This window comes from Dermacentor albipictus, chromosome 8 (genome assembly GCF_038994185.2).
Source record: "Dermacentor albipictus isolate Rhodes 1998 colony chromosome 8, USDA_Dalb.pri_finalv2, whole genome shotgun sequence".
NCBI classification, from domain to species: domain Eukaryota; kingdom Metazoa; phylum Arthropoda; class Arachnida; order Ixodida; family Ixodidae; genus Dermacentor; species Dermacentor albipictus.
Window position 1 is genome coordinate 47,791,724 of NC_091828.1, and position 26,616 is coordinate 47,818,339.

The window sequence follows — 26,616 nt, forward strand, 5'->3', positions numbered from 1 at the left end:
GGTACAATGCGCAGGATGGGGATCGCCTTTTCGTGAGGCCCTCGAGCGTATTAGAGACGTCCAATAGCTTATGGTGTAGAGGAGGGGGTGGGATGGAAATCGTGGGATGACGACCTACAACATCCTCGTATAGTTGACACAAGCTGCCCACGCGTGATATGGTCGGCTCCGCAACGTTGAAAGCAGAGGCGTGCCTCCCGGGACGCGGTGCACCCTGTCAACCTTATGGAGGCCATGCTGCAGGAGCAGCAGGGACAGCAGGGAAGTTCGTGCTTCGACCAAGGCGAGGGAGGAGGGGCGTTCTTCTCCGGCAGCAGCTCGGGTGCCTCGATGTCCTCCTCGCCCGCCGCTCCGTACAGTGCGGAGACAACCGCGGCGTTTTCTACGGCGTTGGCCGCGCCAATAGCTGACGCCGTAGTAAAGGCCTTTGGTGGACGCCATAGCGGCGCGTAGCCTGCGCTCGTTTGTCTTGAAAGCGGTCTGCGACGTGGACAAAGTGCGCGCCTCCACGGGCCTCATCTTCAAAGCGATCTGCGATGCCTGAAGAGTGGACGTAGTGCCGGTAGCTTCGTAAGCGTTGAGCTTTCGACGTTTCGCTCCCGTTGAAGCGAGAGATGCATGAAAGTCAATTCGCTCGCTGTGCCCCGACTCCTCACTGCAGAATTTTGACAGCGAGTATCCACGCTCATCAATAAATATGTTTTCATGTTTATCTGTGCCCCCGGTAAACCGTGCAGGTTATATTACTTAAAACACGTTGACGGGCTACTAGGTTAGAACCCATGCTTGAATGCTGAAGCGCGACTGAACAAGGAAGAAGCAAAAAGCAGACACACAAAGAAACCGCTGTCTTTGTATGTCTGTGTGTTTCTACGGCCTCGTTGAGCCAGACTTACGCATTCTATGATTATTAATTAAGCTAGTAAGCGAATGTTCATTTACAAGTTTTAAGGCCGATAGAAGTAATATCCTTAGTTCGTACAGCCATATGTTAATTTGCTATCGCCATCGGTGCATTTCTTAACCTGCACAGTACAGGTGGGTTTTTCATGGCCAGATCTATAGCTTCTAAATGTAAGTTCTTTCGGTGCAATGTACAAAGGCCTAGCAGCTGACCGGCAGGCCGTGGCATATCACTTAAGAAATAAAAAACTGAATTAGTTAGGCATGGCATATTGGTCTCATCACTCGCTTGTTTTGTTCCAACAGCTATACTAAATCAGCCGGCACTGAAGTTGTGCACGATTTTTCAAGAATCCGTGGAAGAAATAACGTTGTCTCCTGCGACTGGCGTTTGGTCACTCCGTAGATGTACTTCTCTGAATGTGAAGAGAAGACAGCGCTTCATCTAGGTAAGAAATTGACCATAAATTGTCGCTTAGAGCAATGCAGGACTGTTGCAGTAGGTGGTAAGGGACTTCTTAGTGGAGGGTTCTACACTCACTTGCACAAGAGGTGGTTCCTTCCTGTCCACCTAATTTCTCACACTACCAATCTCTTGGAAGATATATTTCATTTCGCTTAGGGGTTTCATTTTGCTTTGTGGTCACTCAGATTCAGGCTTACTAGAATTCAGTGGAGTTAAGCTCACACACACTCAGCTTCAGCAATATAAAACTATGTGGTTCACTCAGACTCGCCGAGAGGAGACGGCCGAGATCAATTGCTCTGAAACCCGCAGATGCACATCTAGAAGGTACAGAAATTCTGAGAATTGTCTACCATTGCGTAAGCATTGACTAAGCTGTGACTTTGCTTTTGCTTAGTTTTGTTCACTTCTTTTTCTCAGCTTATTCACGTCTACCGATGGCATTTATGGTGGACAAAGAATGCTTAGGCTTTAGTAAACAATTGTCCGATTTCTCGCCACATGTGGCACCTTCAGTGCAACCGTACCAATTGGGTCGCAACCACAAGCACGAACGCACCTTGACAGAGCAAAGTGGCCTAAATGGTATAACAGCTGCCGCAGCAGCGCGTCATGTGTTGTGTGAGCAGAGAGTGCATCACCACATGCCATGTCACCTACGCTGTCGCTCCTTCAGGCTTCTGGAGTCTCTCTTGAGCGTTCAAGGACATCACACGCTGCTTTTTGGGAGCTCTGGTGTCTGCGAGAGACGCTGTGGCATCTCGTGCCACCCTTCCTTTTTTCTTCTACACCGTGATGTGTTTTTTTCAATTCTTGGTCGATTTCGTTGAGCTCGCTCGCCTAACCGTCGGCCGCGCTGCCGGCTCGCTCGGCCGACGACGTCGCCTCCACCGATTTCCTCCTCACCGCTTTGTTCGACTGAGGACTGTCCACGAGCTCGACTCAGCTACTGCGATTTGCGCGTCGTTATAGTGGAGCCGATATCGCGGCTAAGAAGGCAGGGGCGCCCCCCTCCTCCCAGGCACTGCCGGCCGACCTCTCGCGGCGTTCATTCGTACGCAGCTCGACCTGCAAACGCAGGGTGAGCGTCGCCTGCCCCCGAATTCTGTGGCAGCTCGTTCACGGCTCACGTACAGGCAAAGCATACTTTAATATGACACGTGTCAGAAGCCTATACGAACACTATTGGGATGAAAACCAAAACAAAATAAAACATCAGCAAGTATTGCGTACAATCGAGGATGAATTAATGGTAAGGATGTTACTTTCAGTAATGCTCTCCGTAGTTCTTTGAATGAGATTTGTGAGATGCAGAAGGGCTGTCCTCCAATAATTGCGTTTTGTAATGTGGGTAGCATGAACTCTAACATCTGTTTGCCGTAACTTGTACGACATTTTTTATTAACATTCATTCGGTTTGCGTGTATTATAATTTGTTATGTTTGCTTATAGGCCTGCTGGCGTTGCTAGCGAGCTTGTATTTCTGACTATATCAAGTTTGTAATGTCAAGAAAATTTATACGTGCACAAAGAATCGACCTTAATGATAGTATGTTTTATGGAAAGGCCTGCAATGTGGGAATGGTTTGGAACTTTACACATTAAACGAACCACACAGTTTTGAAATACTACAAGCATGATATTTTCGTGCGTGGTTGAACCCCGAACCAGCGACTCATAGTTAATAATGGTGAAAAAAAGATCATTGTAGAGAGCCATGTTGATCGGCTCATGGTATTCAAAGGAAACGCTGTGTTTCACCCCAATTGTTGAAGATATCTTACCAATAATAATGTTTAACTGGTCATCCATGTAGACTCTTAAGGTTTATTGACGGTAGTAACTCTATATCTATTTCACTTAACTTATTTTTAGCAAGCTGAAAGGTTTATCCGACGTGAAAGAGAGCCTAACCTTTATTACATATAACGTTAAAGAGGATTGAGTAGCCCAGTCATATATTTGGCGCTTCATTACCTCTATTTACGAAATTGGTGCACGCATTTTCCCCAAACAATAAACTGCCATTGTGTGCATATGTTCAACTTGGCTCAAATCCAATATTCAGTTGGCCCACAATAACATTTCATGGCAGCCCACGCCCAAATTTATTTTGGTTCATTTCCGAATGTCAAGTTGGCACACTGAGATACTTCAAGTGTGCCCCTCCCCACACACAAAATTTCCAAGTTGGAAGAGGCAGAAATTTAGATTGGCCCAACCACGAACTTAAAGCTGGGCCGCACCCAAATTTCACTTGCCCCACCTCCAAATTTCCCATTAGCCCGCGTCCAGATTTCATGTTTACCCAATCCCATATGTAAATTTGAACCACCCGAAATTATAGTTGGCCCATCGCTACTATGAACATCCCCCTGCTTTTTCTAAGCAGGCCTATGTATCACTGTGGGTATTCTCTTTCCTATTTTGCTTTAAATTGTTCATTATCGCTTAAAAGCTTACAGTCACCTACATTTTTGCTACCACAAGAATTAAATGTCTTAAATTTGTAAAATGCACATTTTTATGCCAAGACAACGACTACATTGTTCACGCGACAGGGCTGAAGAGCTCGCCACAAATACTTACACGTTAAAGATTTCCGATCAGTAGCACGAATGCCAGAAGTACGACTACTAGCTTCCAATAAAATTGGTGTGGCCATTTCGTCTGCTAGCTCATTACGCTCGATGACGCTGTTGCCAGGCACCTAGCGTAGATGACATGCTGGTCAGATATGTACGCTCTACGAACAATTGAATCGGGCTAAGTAAATGATTTCTTATGTTAACAGAATGGCATCAAAGTTTTCACGACGCTTAGGGAGCCTCTAAATATCATTGCTTTTTGAAGTTTTGATTTCATAACATGCTTCGCAGCCAGCTATAGTGCATGGGCCTCAGCCATAAAGGTGCTTGCTTCCATATGCAGTGAATCGGATTACGGGAAGGATGGACCAACGTCTGCATAAGACAGCTCGGCGTATGACTTACAAGCGTCAATGTTAAACAAACTCTGTGCACTAGTACTTTTATTGAAGTTCTAGGAAATGCATTCTAATTTGTGTCTTTGGAGTGTGTTTTGTCATCTCTACACACGATGCGTCACATTCTATGAGTTGCGACTGCCACAGCAGCAATGGCATTGTGGATCATCAGGTTATATTCAAGGAGTGATCACCCCTTTCCTCGCTTAGTTAGTGAGGAGGGTGCCCTCGCTGCTGCTCCATTGTTAAGCTGCATTGTGCATGTCACGCCAAGTACGGTTATGCTGAAAGGATCTTCGGAGTTGGCAATAACAGCCAGAATATATGTGAAACTGGAGTGTGATTTTTGAAGGTGTAAAGACCATTCATTAGTTTATATGCAGAGGCTCACTACACCACTTCTCCTGTAGGCGCCGATTCCCGAGCTCATACCTAGACTGTGAACAGCCTCCAGCAGGCTGGCACACACTGCCCGCGTAGTCTAAGCGTGTATGTATGAGGCATTGATAGGGGTTCAAGAGGCATTTCCTATCACTGCCCCATGTCGTGTGCAACAGTATTTTGTTTAGATTCAGTGTGTTTATTTTTTTTCCTGTATATATATTAGGTTTGGTACAAAAGTTTGTTTTCAATCGAGCACCATACCTAAAGCTTATGCTCCATTGTCAGTAGGAAGTACTGCCCATATAATTCAATAGTGGTATTTACAACAAGGCGTCTCTTTTTTGTGAAAAGAACAAACAAACTTATCCGGGGATTAACTTAAACCATTTACGTCGGCACATACACATACATTATTCAGACCAAGGTAAATCTATCGCTCGCTAACTGCAAGGTTACAGGATGTTATACCTATCTGTACGTCGTATACATACAGAGAACAGAAAATTGATGATGGTAGCAATGCACGAAGCGAGTTCTTCTTCACAGTTAAAAGGCGTACAGTGAAGCCAGTCTCTCTGAGGAACGCCGGTTTGCGGCGTAAATAAACGCGACAATTCTTGGCCCATTTGTACGCAAAAAGTACGATTATACAAATAGCATTCAATAATTTTAGCATACTTCCCCGGATACCAAGTCCCAACATGTCTCACAAGATGCCCTAACGTCGCGTCGTATCGTACGCGTTTCATATGTGAAGGAAATCTCACAAAGAGTACTTTTCGTTTGTGCACGAGATGGTCGGTTCTTTAGACGCCTCCTGTAAGAGCACATTGGAAAGGATCTGTCAACCTGTTAGACACGGAAATGTGTAACACACGTCTATTTATCATTCTTCCGAACAACTTCCGTAGGCAACTTGTCAGAGATTTTTGGTGCTAAATGCTCACTAGCAAGGGTTTCTAACCCTGTTTCAAAAGTGGGATAACAATAGCTTGTTTCCATGTGCTCCGGAGGTTCCCAGCAGCCCATACTGTACTGAAAAATGGGAGCAACGGTTTTCCTCCTTCATTGTAGGGTCTGCTCTAGTTTCAGAACTTCTACACGCATTCAAAGAACCTCTGAATGCAGCAATATTGAAATGACGCTTATGCGGCTCGTTCTGTGCACATTTTCAATCAAGCGCCTAACATTCACTTTATTTGTTTGTGTTTTAGGAACTACTTTTAATGAATGCTGGCGCAGTACACATGTTCGAAATACTCCCTGTGTGCATTGGTCTGCTCTTCGAGACTATCTCCTTGTTCATTCACCAAGGCTAAAGAAGGAATTTGTTGTCCGTTGAGCCTTATTACACATCCCATAATTTTTTCTGCTGTGTGTAAACAGTGATCCCCGATAGAGACCTCACCCAGCTTTCTATTTTTGCTTGTCGTCATTTGCATATATCGTTTTTTTTCTACGTTAAAATTCAGTGATACTTTTCGCACTTTGCGATTGACGAAGCGTGTCCCATGCTTTGTTCTTGCTCTTTCGCGCATCTCTCCAATCTTCGTTCTACCAGGGATTATGTCTTCTACATGAAAGACCATTTGTTTGTGCGAGGCACTTTGCCGCTACGTCAATGTTGAATTTAGTAAAATTTGATACGGCATAACCTACCTTAACATGCTTCAAGATTTTCGTAGTTAATAAGTACATTGCTTTAAACGTTTCGAATCGTCTGATGTGAAGTCTCCAGCGAGGGCCATGCAGTGGAAAATCACATTGAGCTTCTAAGTTCAGAGTGACAGGGAAGTGCTTACTTCCAGACGGATTCTTCATGCCGTTCCGCTTCAGTTTAGGCAGTATAGATGTGTGACGATTACCAAGTGTATCTATGAATAAGAGTTGCGTTGCACAATGTCCTAGGTCGTTTCTTCTTACCGGATAGGCATACACCAGATGTCAGAGAAAATTATTCTATCAGTTGACCTCTCGATTCACAGCGGCAGTCTCCCCAGAGCGAGTTCTGAGCGTTAAAATCACCCACGGGTTACAGGGTTCCGGAAGCTGATCTAGGGGGTTATAGAAGTTTCTTTCTATGAGACGGAAGTTTGGGCATACGCGTATGGAACAAGCAGTGACAAAATTAATAAGCGTCACTCCCCGAAATGACACTGCCTAAAGGGGTGTGTTTGAGGCTATGTGATCGCAAGCTACACACTTGCCTACAAGGATCGCTACACCGGTGCACCACGCTTTAGCCTCGTCGTGGTCCAGGATCTATTCGAAAGATGGCGTTCTTATGAAGGAAGTTTGTCTTCGTTTCAGGTGTGTTTCTTGAAAACACAGCGTCTTTGGATTATGTTGACGTGGGAGTTCTTACGTAATAGTATTTACGTAACCATAGTGAAAGTGCTTTTTGCTGTCTGCTTAATACAAGAAAGATACGTTAGTCAACAGGGCTCTTTCTGGGCCCTGTGATGTGAGGTTTCTCTTTTTTGGCACGCCCCTGACGGTTGGACCGATCCTTCTGGCACACCGGTACACATGGCCATGTATCCATTGCCTCCGCCGTGGAGTTGTATGCCCCCTTGAGGTGTACGCTCACGTGTGCTTCAGGCTCCTCTGTATGAACAAAGGCTCTAGTGGTCCTTAAGCCTGCTGGCTTTTCTTTCTGGGTGGCGGAGCAGCACTAGCTCATTCGGCAAAGGGAGCTTGTGGCGCTACCGCCGGTCCACTTTGCACGCTCTGAGCGGCCGCCGAGAACTGTTGTGGCACTGCCTCCTGCCTTGCCACTTCAGAGAAAGAGCATCCCACAAACAAAGTGTTTTGACACTTCTTTGACAGAAATATTTCTTTCTACATTGAGCTTGGTGATTTCGTTTTCGTTCTTTCATGAAGGGCAGGAGCGATGATATGCCGGATGCTTACCATCACCGTTTGCACAGTCAGGTGGGTCATTGCACTAGTCCGAAGAGTATGCATGCGAAGGATACTTTGGACATGTGGTACGACCCCGGCAGCTGCAACAGCAGTGACCAAATCTTTGGCACTTAAATCAGCGTGCTTAGTCTGGAATGCACGGTCTGACATTTAGTTCAATGAGCCTGTTTCGATGTGTTCGGCGAGCGTGCATGTACAAAAGGTAAGTATGAGGTGTTTTGCTAGAATTTTCTAATCGTCTCATCAGGCCTTATATTCTCTGCACACTCGTGACATGTTACTCTTTCAAGCCCTCTGGAAGCTCTGTATCAGTTAATACTAACATGGTATGATATGATACTAACCTTAGTGTGTTATTCATTGAGCGATTAGGGCTTAGAGAAATTTAGGTGGTACCAAACGGGAAGAGTTTCGGACGATTTTCATGCTGAGCTTTATCGTGGACTTCGAGGAGAATGTCACTACTGGCCACGTTCGTGACTTTATTCAGGGCCCAGATGCCGGTCAGCCATTTTGCAATAGCCAAAGGTTACACTGTGCTTACGGTCCTCTCGGCGGAGTCACTGGCAATCACGTGGAAACATGAAAAATTGCAATTGGCTTAGTGAACTTGTTGGAAGCTTCGTCGGTGCACCCTCTTGTGAGAGGGCAATCAGGTAGTTAGCAGAATGAAAATTAGTAATAAATTATGGGGTTTTACGTGCCGTAACAACCTTCTGATTATGAGGCACACCGTAGTCGAGGACTCGGGAAATTTTGACCTCCTGGGGTTCTTTGACGTGCACCTAAATCTAAGTACACGGGTGTTTTCACATTTTGCCCCCATCGAAATGCAGCTGCCGTGGCCGGGACTCGATCCCGCGACCTCGTGCTCAGCAGCCCAACACCATAGCCACTGAGCAACCACGGCGGGTGGTTAGCAGGTTGAGGATTCGATACAAATTTAGGACTGATTTCGGCATTGGTACGGAGACCTGCGTTTTTACTTTAAATTCATCGAAAGCAATATGTTTTCAACACGAATCGTTTCTTCAATAGTGTATATAATTTCGTCAAAGCAGGGTACTGACGATATCTTCGCAGGTCCCCTGGTTTGTCCGGCGATGCTAGGCAAATACCCACTGAAATAGTAGCATGGTTTATCTTAGATAGACCGCTAGCCGCCAATGTCAATGCCAAAGGAGATGTTGACGGGACGTTTGTGGGGCAGGAACGCGAACGTTGGGGCGTTTGTTGTTTCCACTTACCCAAAAAAAGAAGTTCGACTGAGTTTCGACGCTTAAGGCCAGGTCAACATTATACGGTGGTCAAAACTGATCGATCAAAACATGCTCAATAATTTTCGCCATTTCTGCTCTTTCTCATATTGATTTATAATAAATTTTGTATGTTTCGTATTTCGCATTCACGTGGCCCACGGCACCGTGCTTTTTTTTTGGAATGTTTGCACTTGTGCAGTTTATAAGAAGAGCCAGATCTCAATCAAAATTAGCCATATAGTAGCCTTTTTGTCAGATTTACTGCCAACACAAAATACAAATTTTTTTCTGCATTTAGCCTAAACGGGTCGGTCAGTCAGCATTAATAACAAATAAATATTCAACACCACAAGACCCAACCAGAAAGAATAATTAACGCCATGAACGAATCCCAGAAACGTCTTAGCAATGTAATTTTTGACCATTGTGGACCATAAACGAGCGAGCAGGTTTACAAGTTCTGCGACATGTTGGCGGAAAATATGCACCTTCACACAATTGAGACTTGACTGAGACAATTGATCCCGCCCTGACCTGATTCCACAGGGCAACCTGGTTCGTGATACCACAATTTCTGCCCGCGGTTACAAACCACGGATGTGGCGGTGCGGGCAAGTGTCTTAAATACTCGGCGACGATGCCAGTCACAATTGCGAATTTACTCCAAAAGTCCCTACTTTATCCTTGAAATACAGAAATTTGACGATGTATAAATCCCCCTTCCTCCATTAGGATTACTTACTCAGTGTTACCTTGTTAGTTCTCTCATATGTAAATCAATAATGACGTCACTGATGCTTTGCAAAGTTTGGTACAACTACCTATGAGAATGTAGCAAGCCCAACCGCAACCTGCGTGATAGAAGTGAATACCCTGCTAGTCCGTTAAACTAAAAGGCCCCTAAATGTAGATATTCTGGTGCAAGCAGGTGAAGTTATTTGTCCTGTGCGTAACTTCAATACCTACACGTAGCAGTAATTTTTGGCCCTTATTCTTGCTAGATTCTCGCTGCCGACTTTCGAGTGGCCTCTTCGTAACTGTTTATGGGTGGAATATATCCGCCTCATTCTCAAATCATGCTGAATAAAAAAATGTTACTTTTTTCCTTGCTTTCAGTATTCTCCAATGAGATACGTGCTTCGGCATACATCTTTCCGTGCATTGACTTCTTTGGGACTTTTGATGTGACAAGGTTATTTAGTAATGCCCGAAATGATTCTTATTCATTGATGGGCGCATAATTGGTTCCTTCATTCTGATCTGTTATTCTGCACAGTACACATGTGTTTTTCACGTCCAGATCTATCCCAATTAAATATGAATTATTCCTGTGCAACGTACGAAGACCTGGCAGCTGACTGGCAAGCCTTGAAATAATACTATAGGTATAAAAAATTTAAATATATAAGCACGGTTGAGTCGCATCACTGGCGTCGTTTGTTGCAGCTATTATACTGAATCAGCCGGCACTGAAGTAGTGGATGATTTTCGAAGGATCCGTGGAAGAAATAACCTTGTTGGCTGCGACTGCGTTCGGTTCCTCCGTAGTTGCACTTCTCTGAATGTGAAGAGGTGACAGCGCTTCATCCAGGTAAGAAATTGACAATACATTGTCGCCTAGAGCACTGCAGAACTGTTCCAGTATTTCATAAGGGACTTCGTAGTGGAGGGTTCAACACTCACTTCTACAAGAGACGGTTCCTTCCTGCGCACTTAATTCCGTAGGTATGAAAAATAAATGCAACTCACTCACACTTTCTTGCAATATATATTTCATTTCGCTTAGGTATTTCAGTTTGCTTAGGGTTCACTCGGATTCCGACTCACAAGAAATCAATTGAGCTACGCTCACTCGCCGCACTCAAATTGAGCCATATTAGGTATATGTAGCTCAGTCGGACTCGCAGAGAGGAGAGAGCAGAAATAAATGTATCTGATGCCTAAAAAAATGATATAAGAGGTACAGCATTTCCAGGGATCCTCTACTATTGCGTAACCATTGACTCAGGTGTAACTTCGTGTTCAAGAGTACAAGTTGTGTAATTAGGCGGATTGCAAAAAATATAGTGGTTATCTGCAAGTGACGGCAAACAACGTTATCTTGGTTCTGTCGAGCTACGAAGCATCTCCATATTTTTTTAAATTTGGCCCAAGTTAACACCCTGTATATACCTATCCTTCTGGTCGAAGGGCTGATGTTAAAACGTGTGTAAACTTTAAATCTCCTGCAAAGCGTCATGTTGTTTTTTGCTTCAGCAATGAGGGAATTAAAGGGACATTCCTTGTCACAAACATCGTAAGTTCGGAACTGTCTTGCTCGAGGTGCACACCTGAACCATCCCAAGGCGCAATACGTGTAATTCGCACCATCAGGAAAATGAAGGCCTTGCCGTCTTGCAGTGGCCACTGCGAGATTTTGCTAATTCCTCACATGTGAGCAGAAATAAGAGGCGCACGAAGAAAGAAGCGCCTATGAGACGGCCTCCGTTGCTGGGCGACAGCCGGCGAAGCGGAGCGTGCGCAGAGCGTGGCCAACCTATAAGGAACCTCCTGCGAGGAACTGCTTCGTGCGTATCGTGGGACCAACGTCGCCGTCTACTGAAAAAGAGAGGGAAAAATGGCTTTGGCTGCTCTGTCGTAGCTAGTCAGAGCGCACCGATGCTTTTAATCTGTTGGTTACCGGCGTTATATAGCTCGTAATTTGCCTCCTGTACAGGCGGCACCATGAAAAATGCAGCTGTATTAAGGGATAAGCTCGCTGCCGTGAAGCTAAACCTTGTTCCAAGCAAGTTAAAAAAATACAGGTTTGGAAACATTTCCTGGAAGTTGTTGACGTGCACACCCGATTACGAGTAGGGCATGTGCAGTGCAAGAGCTGCACAGCTTTCTTCGCATATGATGGCGGGAAGACAGGAACGTCACACCTGAACTGCCATGAGTGCAAGACTGAAATTGACACCGCTTCCATTACAACGTTCTTTACCGAGAAGTAACCACAGGTTTCATCTACCGTTGAGGAGAATCTGACGACTGCCCGCGTCGAGTGGTGGACAAAAGATGTGCGGCCATTTGACGCTGTTTGCGACGACAGTTGCCGACGAACTGATTGTTGTCGGTGTCAAGTACGGGAGCATATCCGCGAAGACTGATTCCGCATCCTATGATGGTGTCTCGCATGGTGTCCGAAGTTGCAAACGAATTCCGAGAAGCGGTGATGCCTAAGATCCAGTCAGCGATGAAGGACGGTCGCTGCTCAATGATCTTGACCTTGACCCAATGATCCTTGACATGTGGACCGACGACTACAAGAGAAGCCCATATCACTGCAGTGGCCCATTAGGTGAGTGTGAAATTGGAACTGAGGAGCTTTGTTTTGTTCACTAGCGAATTTCCCCCGAGAGACAAACGGGAGAGAACATCCGTAAAGAGGATGAACGAAGGAACACGAAGTTGGGGATTGATGAAGGCATGTTAAGCAACGTGGTGTTCGTGACAAACCAGGGCGCCAACATAATTAGCGCGCTGCGTCCATATGCTAGAATGAACTGCAGTGCTCACGTATTGAACACAGTTCTTCAGAACACCTTTGATGACGGGTACCTCACTTAGGAACTGGCAGATGTTTTCGAACAACTGCAAAAGGTGAAGGCTCTCGTGACTTTTCTAAAGCAGAGCAGACTTACGAGCCAGCTACCACACGGTGTGTGCCAGATAATATGCACGCGGTGGAATTTGAAGCTCGCCATGGTCAACTCCGTTGTAACTCAGTCAATGTGATAAGGAACCTCCTAGATTCAAGGAGCAATCTACTCCTGGAAGACGATAATAAGGCCTTGTTGACGGAGGTCGTCGAATTTTTGGAGCCCTTCAAGGAGGACAGCGAGAAGCTTGAGCAGGACAAAGTAGTAACGCTGCCCTTTGTATTGGTGTACCACACAAAACTGAAGAAGCACGTTAGTGCTGCTTCGACAGATTTACCAGAAGTGTGCAAGCTGAAATCGAGGACGCCAGATTTTTTTCAAATAAAGATGCTGTACTGAAGGCACTGGGCAGTGGGCATGGTGCTAGTGGATGAGAAGAAGACGACGAGGTGTGCTTGCTTCCCCGTTTCGAGATAGCACCGACCTGTTTTAGGCCTACGCCTGCAACCTAGAGCTAGTGCTGCTAGGCGAACACCCCCGGTTGCATTTGGTGGAGCTTCTGGGTTTCTCTTCAACATCCTGGAACTCCGCAATCGGACGCTACTACCAGCTGTTACAATGGATGGACCGGGACCGTCCCAGGCTGCTGCTCCCGCGCCCCCGGCCATCGTCTGCTCTGGTGTTATCCGCCAGCGCGATCCGGCTATATTTAGCGGCACAGACGACCACGATGTGGAAGACTGGCTCGCCGAATATGACCGTGTAAGCGCCTATAATAAGTGGGACGACCGCGCCAAGCTCACAAATGTCACATTTTACTTGACTGACGTGGCCAACCTATGGTTCCGCAATCATGAAGCCGATTTTACCACCTGGTCGGCTTTCACGGCGACTTTGGCTGAGGTCTTCGGCCGTCCCGCAGTTCGCTGGCTTCGCGCTGAGCAGCGCTTGCGCGGTCGAGCTCAACGCCGGTAGGAGACCTTCACCAGTTATATCGAAGACGTGCGCTCACTTTGGAAGCGCGCCAACTCATCCATGTATGAAGCAGATAAGATCAAGCACGTCTTGAAAGGCATCGATGAGCATGCTTTTCAGATGCTCGTCGCGAAGAGTCCCTGCACTATTGCCGAGGTCATACAGCTTTGCCAGCAGTAGGACGAGCTGCGCAAGCAACGTGCATCAACACGCGATGCTCAGCAGGACACTGCGGATCTATTCCCGTTAAACTTCGGTCGCGACGCTGCCGACACCTCTGCTTTATTGCCGGAGATAAAGCAGTTCATCCGCCAGGAAGTCGCACGCCAACTCTCTCTGGCGAATAGCGCACCCGAGCCGTCTACATCCCTGGCTCCTTCGCTTCGTCACGTCATTCAGACGCAAGTTGCCACGGCGCTGCCATCTGCCCCTCCTCCGCAGCCTGCAGCTGGACCGCCAACGTACGCTGACGTTGTCGCGCGGCCTTACACTCCTCTGGCTCCTGATTCCTACCGGTCCACCGGCACCTTCCACGTACCGCCGCCACCTTCACGTCCGATAGTCGTTCCTTACTCGGCTGCTGGAGCCCCTGTCGTCAACCCGTGGCGAACACCTGGTAACCGGCCAATATGTTATTCATGCCATTTTCCGGGCCACGTAGCACGATTCTGCCGCCGTCGCAGCCCCCGTTTACCTGACAGTGGGGGTGCCTCAAGCTACAGGCCTGCTCGACTTCCGCGTCAGGACCAATCTAACCTTCCTCCGGACACCTCTTACAGTCGCCTCCCCTTCGATTCACGCCGGTCGCCTTCCCCACGTCGCCGATCCATTTCCCCGATGGTTCGCCGACCCAGCCCAGCCCGAGAGGAAAACTAGCAGTCGCAGTTCCAGAGGCAAGAACTGCGTTTCCGTCGAACATTTCAAGGCCTCATTCTGCGCCGGCGAACGAAATTGAACTGTCCGCAGACGGCGTCACCGTACACGCACTTATCGACACCGGAGCCGCTGTTTCTATTATTAGTGAGAAGCTCTGCCGCAATTTGAACAAAGTGACCATTCCCCTTACCTCTTTCTCTGCGTACGGCAACCTCGCATCGCATTCAGCCTTCAGCGTCGTGCACAGCCCGGGTTGTCATTCAAAGCGTTATGCATGTTATCGAATTTGTCCTGCCTCGTTCCTCGCACAACGTTATTCTTGGTTGGAATTTCCTATCTGTCAATCAAGATCTTATCGACTGCGCTCGTTGCGAACTTACGTTATCAGTGCCGTGTTTTGACCCTGGCGACCATTATTCTCCTAAAGTTGTTGCCGCCTCTGACATCGATATTGCACCTTTCTCCGCCGCTCTGGTTCCTGTGTTATGTAGATCTGCTGCGAACTCATCTGTCCTGTTTACGCCGTCGACCACTTGTGCGCGCCGCCGGAACTTTCTGCTTCCGTTTGCTGTCGTCACTTTTTGCGAAGGTTCTGCTGCCCTTTACGTGTGCAATCCGTCCGCCTGCCCATCATCCCTACTCCGCGGCGAGTGCCTGGGTACCGCTGAAGCTTTCGATAGCATTCTCCCGGCCACCATGTTTGGTGATATGGCATCACTTCCGATTTGTGCCGTAACTCCTCCCGCTGCGACCGATGCCCCTGTAGACGCCTTCGCTCGTGCCGTCGACGCAGAACTCACACCTGCGCAGCACACCAAAATCATCAAGCTCCTCCAGCGTTTTCGTGCCTCATTTGACATTGGCCAACCATCCTTGGGCCGGGCGTCCGCAGTCGTTCACCGTATCGACAGCTGCCAACAAACACCATTGCGCCAGCGTCCGTATCGTGTGTCGGCCGCTGAACGCCGTGTCATCGACCAGCACATTGACGACATGCTGGAGCGTGGCATCATCCAGCCCTCTAACAGTCCCTGGGCATCTCCGGTTGTCCTTGTTAAAAAGAAAGACGGCTCCATACGGTTCTGCGTCGACTATCGCCGCCTTAACCGCATAACGCGCAAAGATGTATATCCTCTGCCGCGCATCGACGATGCCTTGGACAGTCTGCAGGGAGCGGAATTCTTTTCCTCGCTGGATCTACGCTCCGGGTATTGGCAAGTGCCAGTGGCCGAGGCCGATCGCCAAAAGACAGCCTTTGTAACTCCTGATGGGCTATATGAATTCACCGTCATGTCGTTCCGCCTCTGCAACGCGCCTGCTACTTTCGAGCGAATGATGGATAGCATTCTTCAAGGGCTGAAGTGGAAAACGTGCCTCTGTTATTTGGATGACATTGTGGTTGTTTCCACCGACTTTGCGACGCACCTCAGCCGCCTCGAGCAAGTCCTTGCGTGCCTCTCCACTGCAGGACTGCAACTAAATTTCAAGAAATGCCCCTTCGGCGCTCGCACGCTTACTATTCTCGGTCATGTAGTTTCCAAAGACGGTATCCTCCCGGACCCCACGAAACTTAGCGCCGTAACCGAGTTCCCCAAACCAACCACCATGAAAGAGCTTCTCAGTTTCATCGGCTTGTGCTCATATTTCCGGCACTTCATCCGTAACTTTGCCTCTATCATCGCCCCCTTGACGCAGCTTCTCACCGGCAGTTTTCACCTATCAGCCTGGTCCCCGGCATGCGACGACGCATTCCAAGAACTGCGACGCGTTCTCACCTTTCCTCCAGTACTGCGACACTTCGATCCATCTGCACCAACTGAGGTCCATACGGACGCTAGCGGTGTTGGGCACGGCGCTGTTCTTGTACAACGCAAGGATGGTACGTCGTCGCGTATGCCAGCCGCACGCTTACCAAAGCCGAGGCGAACTACTCGGTTACTGAAAAGGAATGTCTGGCCATCATTTCGGCAATCGGAAAATTTCGTCCTTACGTATACGGGTGCCCATTTCACATCGTGACCGACCATCATGCCCTATGCTGGTTATCTTCATTAAAAGATTCAACTGGTCGGCTCGCCCGTTGGGCATTGCGCCTATAAGAGTACGACATCCGCGTTGTTTATCGCTCCGGCCGAAAACATTCAGACGCAGACGCTCTATCCCGGTCACCCCTGCCCTCCGGTCCTGTCCACTCGTCTATTTCCACACATGAAGCCTTCGCCCTCAACATTACCGACATGCCATCAGAGCAGCGCAAGGATCCATGGATCTTTTCGCTTATTGACTTCCTGTCTAGCCAGTCGCCAGCGCCCATTTCTCGGACGCTCCGTCACCAAGCAGCGCACTTCATCATTCAGGATAACCTGCTGTACCGCCGCAACTACAATTCGAGCGGTCGCAAGTGGTTGCTCGTTATACCCCGACACCTGCGCCCTGACATCTGCGCCACGTTCCACGACGATCCCCAATGCGGCCACGCTGGTGTCTTAAAGACATACTCTCCCACCCAGCTTCGGTACTACTGGCGCGGTATGTACCGCTTCGTTCGCCAGTACGTCCGGTCCTGCCTCATATGCCAACGACGCAAGACGCCACCTCAGCATGCCACCGGCCCCTTGCAACCTTTACTATGCCCCGCGCGCGCGTTCGACCGCGTCGGCATTGACCTATACGGTCCGCTTCCCAACACTCCAAGTGGCAACCGCTGGGTTATTGTCGCTATCGACCACCTCACGCGGTACGCCGAAACTTCAGCCCTAGCATCTGCCACAGCAAAAGACGTCGCCAGTTTTATCCTTCGAAACCTGGTTTTACGCCACGGAGCACCTAGAGAATTACTGAGCGACCGCGGTCACGTTTTTCTCTCCGACGTCATTGCAGCATTGCTAAAGGAGTGCCGCATCATTCACCGCACCACCACGGCATATCATCCTCAAAATAATGGTATGACAGAGTGTTTCAACCGCACCCTTGGCGACATGTTGGCCATGTATGCTTCATCTGACCACTCGAATTGGGATCGCATTCTGCCTTTCGTCACCTACGCTTACAATACCGCCACGCAAAGCACCACTGGGTTCTCCCCTTTCTTTCTTCTTTACGGACACGAACCTTCATGCACTATGGACACGATTCTGCCTTACCGACCAGATGCTTCGGAGTGCACGACTGTTTCTAGAGCGGCTGCTTACGCCGAAGAATGTCGCCAGCTCACTCGTTCGTTGACATCCCAGGACCAGTGGCGCCAAAAGCATCGCCATGATTCATCTACCGCGGCTACGTGCTTTGCTCCTGGCTCACTGGTCTGGTTGTGGGTGCCCTCTACTCCTCCAGGCCTTTCCTCTAAGCTGCTCTCCAAGTACCACGGTCCTTATCGGGTACTCAAAAAAAACATCGGCGGTCAACTACCTCATCGAGCCAACGGAAGCGCCTTCCGACCAGCGTCGTCGCGCCCAGGAAATTTTGCACGTCTCCCGGCTCAAGCAGTGCCATCACCCTTCTGTGTTTTCCTGCCTTTAGGTCGCCAGGATGGCTACTCTTTCGGTGGGGAGTGATTGTACTGAAGGCACTGGGCAGTGGGCATGGTGCTAGTGGATGAGAAGAAGACGACGAGGTATGCTTGCTTCCCCGTTTCGAGATAGCACCGACCTGTTTTAGGCCTACCGCTGCAACCTAGAGCTAGTGCTGCTAGGCGAACACCCCCCCGTTGCAATGCCCATAGGAGAGCCGCCCCTGTTTACTGTCGCTTTCATTTGCCGAGTTTGGAGGCTGGCGGGCACATCTTCGAACCGCTCCTGGAAGAGAATGGAAGCTAGTGGCACTTGAGATTGAACCTTTTGAGATATGCGTTCTGCTGACGGAAGCTCCTTGTTTTGCCCGGGCTCTGGCTCATCCAGGATATTGCTGGTTATCGACATGACTGTGATCACGTTATTCAGCAGCTTCTCGAGGCCAGGCACTCGTCGAGGTAGTCATTCGAACCTAAGGATGGCAGCAGGGACTCGATGCGCTCGCTCTTGACCTTTCTGGTTAGAGCAAAGCAATACTCTGTCCTCCAGAGAAAATGCCGAACGCAGGGAACAGTGGAGTAGTTCGTCATAAGAAGCCGCTCGTGCGTCTCTGCTGTCATAAAATTTCTTGCAGTAGACGATCTTATTTTCAATTATTCTATGTAGAGGGGCATATCACCTCAAGCCATTCAACCCGCATGTTGTCGGTATCGTCATGATGCTTGACATTGAGCTTTTATTGGTGAATGTGATGTGCCTTCTTGCTGGTGCAGTAGAGCATGAACCCGTAGTAGATGTTTCTTATAAAAGCAGTTGTTGGTCCTTCGGCCACAAAGGCCAAATCGCCGCTGATCCCCGCCTGTCTTCTTAAGTGTCAAGACCACTCGGAGAAAAACTTACGCGACTCTCCTGACGCTCATTTGTTTCAGGTTTCTTCGGGAACAAGTGCAAACCGTACTGGTTTGATGATCAGTCCCATCTGCAAGTTGTAAAGTTTCTTCAGATAACGAGATGACCTTTCCGTCTTTGCTAATCTTCATGTCCAGTAGTTGAGGCCTAATGTTTTTTTTTTAGTATTCGCCAACAGTCGAAGCTGACGAAGGGTATCCTGCGGACGTCAACTGGGTGCTCAATTCTGCCCGTCTAAACGCCACCGCACAAACCGTTCACAGAATTCATATTGATCTTGTGGTTATCAGCCAGGAGTCTGTCCACTTTGAATGTTACTCTTCGTCATCCTTGATAAGGGCTCGCACCAGCTGCCACAGTTGAGCCAAAGACACATTTACTGAAGAAGTCGTATACTGCGATTCTATGTGACGTTGACAGGCTGCTTATAATAAAAAAATGACAATTAATTGGCGAGCAAAGGCTCATTTTATGGCTCATGTCCTTTGCCTACGTCAACATGGTCAACAAAACAATCTTGCTTTTTATTGTACCTTTTGTTTCCTTCGCATTTCATCCATGATAAAGTGAGCAATGTCTTAAATGAGATGACGGCAGTTTTCTCGCTTTCTTACTTTGTTCGTAGCTTGATCTACGTGTTCTAACGTGATTCCGCGATCACGAACCCAGTTTATTCTTGAAGGGTAGTACTTTTGGGTTGCATCAGGAGCCTTCTTTACTGGTATGTTCATAAACCTTGGCGGGTAGGTGTCTGAATACGATGCCGTGACGCATAAAATCCTGCTACCACGTGGGTATCTTTCGCCTGAAATTGGTGACCTGATAGCAAAGGAACACAACCAATGTGTCCTTCAGTATGGCTTGCTTGCGTGTGTAGCAGATGTGGTCAAAGTTGGAGTCATCTCTAGCTTTTGTAGGGCAGAACTTTGACGTCCGTTCCTCCGTTAAGCCTCGGCGTCCATCGTAAACTAGCGAAGGAGCGCCGCAGAGGATGAAAGAGCGAACGTGCAGCCCAGCTGGGGATGAAAGAAAGGTGATAGCGAAGCAAGCGCGAGGAGGGGGAAGCCGAGGAAGATAGCATAGCGGAACCATGAAAAAGTGGAAGAGCAGAGTACCGCAAAGGGTGAAGAGGAAATGGGAACGCCAAGCGACACATGCTCCACGGTGGCGACACACTGCGCATGCCATGCTTCGTCGGTGCCGTATTCGCCAGCGACTGCGCTGCGCGAGAATCTTGCGCACGCATATTTTTTTCCGAACATGAGCGACGCAACCGGTGGAACTGCTTCGCCAGCCGCTGCTGCTAAACAAGCTGCACGAGCAGACAGATCCTCAGCGCCGCCACCGACAGCACCCTGCCATTCAGATCCACATTCCTTGCTTCAATATAGCAGCAATTCAGAAGAACTACACAGCTGCCCTCAAATTTCGCGGAACAGGCCATGTTGGGGAAAGAAAACAAAAGAACCAGAAAGCTGGCCTTCGTGCATAGAGCTCGCCGCAAGCACCTTCCGGGGAAGGTAACGGTTGCATAAGCAGCGGTTGCTCGGTAACATCAACTGTGCCGCCAGTGTATGTGCAGGGTGTCCGATATAATTTCAGCCATAGTTTAAAAATTTGGAAATGCCATGTACCTGGGCAGAACAAAGATACTATTGTTCGCCGTTGTTTGGAGATACATAAACTATTTTTCATTCCGCCTAATTAGATAATAAGTCTTAATTAGTTATTCATTTCTCAAATATTATAATTAGAAGAGTAGTGTCAATGAGAAAATTGTGAAGTGACTATAAAAACTGCCGATACAGCTTTCTGTTGCTCTTGGGCTGCTGAGCACGAGGTCGCGGGATAGAATTCCGGCCATGGCTGCCGCATTTCGATGGGGGCGAAATGCGAAAACACCCGTGGTGCTTAGGTTTAGATGCACGTTGAAGGACCCCAGGGGTTCGAAATTTCCGGAGTCCTCTACTACGGCGTGCCTCATAATGAGAAAGTGGTTTTGGCACATAAAACCCCATGATTTAAGTTTTTCTGTTGCTCAATACGTGCTTCATAAAAGCGTTTTTTTGGCGTGGAAAAAGCTCGAAAATGCCAGCAAAACGCCTGGAGCGCCCAGTCTCGCGGCCATACTACGGGCTTCTTTCACGTTCGGAAATACACTTTTATGCAGCACGTTTAATTGACACATTTATTAAGACTATGAGATTTTTTTATTAACGATGGTGTATATGCGTTTGATATCCTCCAGTGCACTACATCTGCAGGCTTGGAGTGGCGCCTGACAGCGGCGAAAGTGCCGCGAGCGAGTGGGGCTATACTACTCCAGGTACAACCAAATTAGGAAGGCTCACTAAGCTTGAACAAAGACACTCCCTCACCAGAATAGGAACTAGCCTCCCTGGTGGAGTATTCGGCCGCAACCTCCCCAATGATATCTACTATTAACTCATGGCCCTCAGTCTCCAGCAGGTGCAGAGCATCTGTCCTAGGCGGTGGTCCGACCTGTAACGCAGCAGAGGCTGCTGAAAATCTCTGGGTCCGGACAGGCCGCCAATGGATAGTGACCCTGTGAACCTTGAATTGCCGAACTCTGTTAAGTGAGGCAAGCTTAGCAGTACTGTTCGAGGAACCATCAGACATTGTTTGGGATATCATCGGCCCTAGTGAGGTTAGAAGGACTGGTGAGCCTTATACGTTGCTGAATAACAGCGTGTCCTCCGATAAAGAGGTCTGCCAGATAAGAAGCAATACGGAGTAGAATTCTTAATCCATATAAGGGCATAGCGGACAACATTGACGAATTCTACAGCAATAATAAGAGGGTAGCCGTAGTCCTAAACAAGCTTAATAAGAAGTACAGATTAAAGGTAGTACAAGCCTACGCTCCTACATTCACCCACGACGATGAGGAAGTAGATCAGTTTTATGGTATTGAATTACCGATGAGAAAAATGCAAACTCGATATACAGTAGTAATCAGGGACTTCGATGCAAAAGTGGGGGAAAAGCAGGCAGATGAACAGACAATTAGCAACTACGGCGTCGATTCAAGAAACGCTAGAGGAGAGGTGCTGGTAGAATTCGCATAAAGGAATAAGCTGAGAATAATGACCACCTTTTTCAGGAAGCGTAGCAACAGAAAGTGGACCTGGAAAAGCCCTAATGGTCAAACAAAGAATGGAATTGATGTCATGCTTTGTACCGATCCCAATAGTGCAGGATGTAGAAGTGACAGGTAAGGTAAAGTGCAGTGATCATAGGTTAGTGAGGGCTAGGGTTCACCTCAATTTGAAGAGAGAAAGAGCAAAATTGGTCAAGAAGAAACACGTCAGCTTAGATGCGGTAAGGGTAAAAGCAGACAAATTTAGGCTGGTACTTGCAAATAATTTGCAGCCTCAGAACAGAGAGATGATAAAGATGATGACATAGAGGTAATGAATGAAATCGCAAGGAGGCTTGCTTCAGAGGCAGCAACTGAAGTGGGAGGTAAGGCACCAAGGCAACCAGTAAGCAAGCTCGCCCAAATAACGAAGGACCTAACAAAGAAACGACAAAGAATGAACGTGTCTAACTCAAGAGATAAGATAGAATTCACGGAAGTGTCGAAACTAATCATCAAGGCGAAAATAAGCGATATTCGAAATTATAACGTGAGAAACACTGAGGAAGCCGTCAAAAATGGTCGCAGCCTGAAATCAGTGAGAAGGAAACTTGGCATATGACAAACCAAGACGCATGCACTGAACGACAAACAGGGTAATGTCATCACAAATTTAGATGGTATAAAATATGAAGCGGAAGAATTCTGCACTCACCTGTACAGTACCCAGAGGACTCGGTAGTATTCTGTTCGGAAACTCCTACTATAACTAGAGATGAGGTCAGAAGGGCCTTGCAGGGCATGAAACGGGGAAAAGTGGCAGTACAGGATGGAATAAAAGTTGATTTAATCAAACATGGAGGAGAAATAATGCTAGGAAAATTGGCGGCTCTCTGTACGAACTGTCTATCGACTGCAAGTGTCCCGAAAACTGGAAGAATGCGAACATTATACTAATCCACTAAATTAGAAAAGGTAAAGAACTGAAAAATATAGGCATATTAGCTTACTCCCAGTATTATACAAAATATTTACCAAAATAATCTCCTATAGGATAAGGGCAACACTGGACTTTAATCAACCAAGGGAACAGGCGGGCTTCAGAAAAGGATTGTTTACAATGGCTCACATCCATGTCATTATTCTGTTTATCGAGAAATCCACTAAGCACAATAAGCCTCTTTATATGGATCTTATAGATTACTAAAAAGTGATTGATTCATTAAAGATACAAGCAATATTAGAGGCATCGCGTAATAAAGGAGTACCAGACCGCTTACGTAATACCTTGCAAAATATCTACAGATCCACAGTCACCTTAATTCTACACAAGAAAAGCAGAAAGACACCTATAAGGAAAGGGGTCAGACAAGTAGACAGAATCTCTCCAATGCTATTCACTTCGTGCTTGGAAGAAATATTCAAGCTATTAAACTGGCAAGGCTTCGGAGTAAGGATCGACGGCGAATACCTCACCAACCTTCGGTTTGCCGATGATATTGTTCTACTCAGCAACACTGCACACCAGTTACAACAAATTATTAAGAACCTCAACAGTATACAGCATCGCATACGGCAGACATCGTGAGCTCCTGACTGCAAGCTTACCGTTATCACTGAAAAGGAAGGTATACAATCAGTGCATTTTACCGTTGCTGACATATCGGGCAGAGACCTGCAGACTGACAAAGAAACTAGAGAAATAATTAAGGACTGCCCAAAGAGCGATGGAACGAAGAATGCTAGGCATAACTTTAAGAGACAGAAAGAGAGCGGTTTGGATCATAGAGCAAATCGGTATAGACGCGGCATTCTAATTGACATGAGAAGAAAAAAAATTGCGCTGGGCAGGTCATGTAATGCGTAGAGTACATAACCGTTCGACCATTAGGGTGACAGAATTGGTACCAAGAGAAGGGAAGCGCAGTAGAGCACGGCAGAAGACTAGGTGGTGCGACGAAATCAGGAAATTTGTGGGTGCTAGTTGGAGTCGGCTGGCGCAGGATAGGGGTGATTGTAGATCGCGAGGAGAGGCCTTCGTCCGGCAGTGGACATAAAAATAGGCTGCTGCTGATGATGATAATGATGAACATGTGAGTAGTTTAACACTTAATTAAGACTAATTCGTTATTTAGGCACAATGAAAGAAGTTATCTGAGTATACCCAAGTGAGGGCAAACAACTCTGCCTTAGTTAAGTCCAGCTACGTGAGATTCGCATATTTTTAAGCTCTGGCTAAAGTTAGCTGCGTAGAGCTGTATGTCGCCATGTGTCGTGGCTTTGCAAGTCGCTGCACTGATCGGTGCGATGCGTCAATATATGGCGAAATTGAAACACATATAAAGCTGACCAGAAATTGCGCATTATGGCGTATCATAATCATCGGTTATTTTTTATTATTTTGCGTTTTTACTACCGGCAGTTTTCTGGAGCCCACCAATTCTTTCGTTCGATTCTTTTTCTTGTCTCATCCACCTTCCTTTCTTCTCTTCAAAGAGACATGAGACCCCCCCCCCCTCGTACGCCTGTGTTTCTTGGTGCGCAATCATTTCACAGTGATGGTTAAGAAGCTCATCAAAAGTACTTGATAGCGCGTGTTGTCCCCATGCATGACAATGGAAGATTATTGCTCGTGTGGTTCTTCCTCGGTGTAGCCGCTTTGAATCTACATTGTTGTCTCTCCTAAAATGGTTGAATCACTGTTTTCCCGCATTTCCGTTGGTTCCTTGTCTGAAAGACGAGTATGCTCGGGTTCTTCCTCGTTGTCGCGTCTTTTTACCTGCATTAGCGTCTCTGTTCGACTGGGTTCCTCATCCACTTTCCCTCCCTTTTCCGTGGGTTGGTAGTCTGAATGGTGAGTGTGCGTGGGTGCGCGTCTGTTACATACGCGTAGATTGGCACTGCACTTCTGACGTAATGTCCGGAAACGGCGTTGGCACAACGCCCCTCTTGAGGTGACGCCTCTTCCTACCCATAAAATCAACTTCGTCTTTATAATGCTTGATGCAGACTCTTCTTTTTTACTGGAATCTGTATCTGGGCTACATTAATCGCGGTAAACTGCCTTGAGCCGTGCATCCCGCAGAAGATATTCGGCAGGAATCTAATGAAAAGATACTCCTGGTAGCGTTTTTGCCCGTCTAGCCAGCAGTTCGCCCCACAACAGTATGTCATGTTTTTTGTAAAATAAACATCAATGTGCTGTTCTGCCCGTCCTATTAAATGACATACACACGAACAAAGAACGAATCTTACAAGACAAGAGTACTCGCAGCTATAGGATTACTGCACTTCGCATTCCAGGACAGCCTACCGTTAGCCAAAAATTACTTCTTACGCGCACGTTTCTGATGTCTAAACTAGAACGAGCCCTTGTAAGCTTTCACTGTAAGTTGAAGAAGCTGCATGTGTGATGTACCAACTCGATGCAAAAATTAAACTTTCAATCATACAGACAGCTATATCAGACGATGACGCAGTCTTAGCGATATTACCCGTGCTAATACATTTTACTTGATTAGTTAAAATCGCCACAATACTTGCTTGTGTCTACGACTCCAGCATGAATGCTTCACTTCGTGAACCTGAGCTTTGCATTTCGGGTGATACAGCTGAGAAGAAAGCTTAACGGCTAACAGCCATAAAATTTCACTTGGGCTAAATTGCTCTAAATGTCTAGCATATACTCTCAAAGTTATCTTGGCAAAGCCGCAGGGCTGGTAATTGCCTATCTTTTTATTAAGAGCTATTATATTGTTACGGAGGAAGAAGCAGACGAAAAGCTATGTACAAGTAAATTTACAATAAAATACACTGCGCTTGGCCAAGAGGCAACAGCCCGCGCTAGCTTCTAATCGTCGTGGTCGTCTTCTTACTGCTCGGCTCTTCGTCAATGGTAGTACTATACCATAGCACTACCCCCGGCGGCAAAAGCACCGTCCCAGAGCGACTAAAGGCCGGAGTCTGACGCAGTGTAGTAGGTCTTGAGCCTACTAACGTGTACGACATCAGTAGATGATAGAGTAGATGACGAGGTTGAGCTCACAGGAGTAATTTCGTACGTCACAGGCGTCACCTGGCGCAGCACGCGGTAGGGCCCTGTGTATCGCGAAAGGAGCTTTTCGGAAAGTCCGACGTGACGAGAGGGCGACCACAGGAGCACGACTGCACCAGGTGAAAACTGTACGTCACGGTGGCGGGCGTTGTACTGACGCTGCTGCTTGGTTTGCGAGTCCGTCAGTTGAGCACGGGCAAGCTGGCGTGCCTGGTCGGCGAGGGCGAGGGCGTCGCGCGCATACTCGGTTGTTGAGATCGCAGCAGGAGGAAGTGCCGTGTCAAGGGGCAAGGTCGGTTCGCGACCGTAGAGTAGATAAAATGGAAAAAATCCGGTGGTGTCGTGCCGGGAAGAATTATAAGCAAATGTGACGTAAGGAAGGGCACGTCCCAGTCGTGGTGGTCCTTCGACACGTACTTGGACAGCATGTCGGTAAGAATACGGTTTAGCCGCTCTGTCAGGCCATTGGTTTGAGGATGGTATGAGGTAGTCAGCTTGTGTTGAATAGAGCAGGAATGCACAATGTCGGCAATAACTTTCTGACTTACTGACCACGGTCAGTAAGCAGCTGTCGCGGGGCGCCATGCACTAAGATAATGTCACGCAAAAGAAAGTCCGCGACGTCAGTG

General features: G+C 47.5%; 1 protein-coding gene across 1 annotated transcript in view; it reads left to right on the forward strand.

Moving 5' to 3' along the window:
- Positions 1 to 225: 225 nt before the first annotated feature.
- LOC135910195 (fatty acid synthase-like) overlaps positions 226 to 26,616 on the forward strand; it is a 181,493-nt gene continuing 155,102 nt past the window's right edge. Inside the window, exon 1 of the mRNA XM_065442247.2 lies at positions 226 to 353. Coding sequence (XP_065298319.2) covers positions 226 to 353 — 128 coding nt within the window. The remainder of the gene's footprint in view (positions 354 to 26,616) is intronic.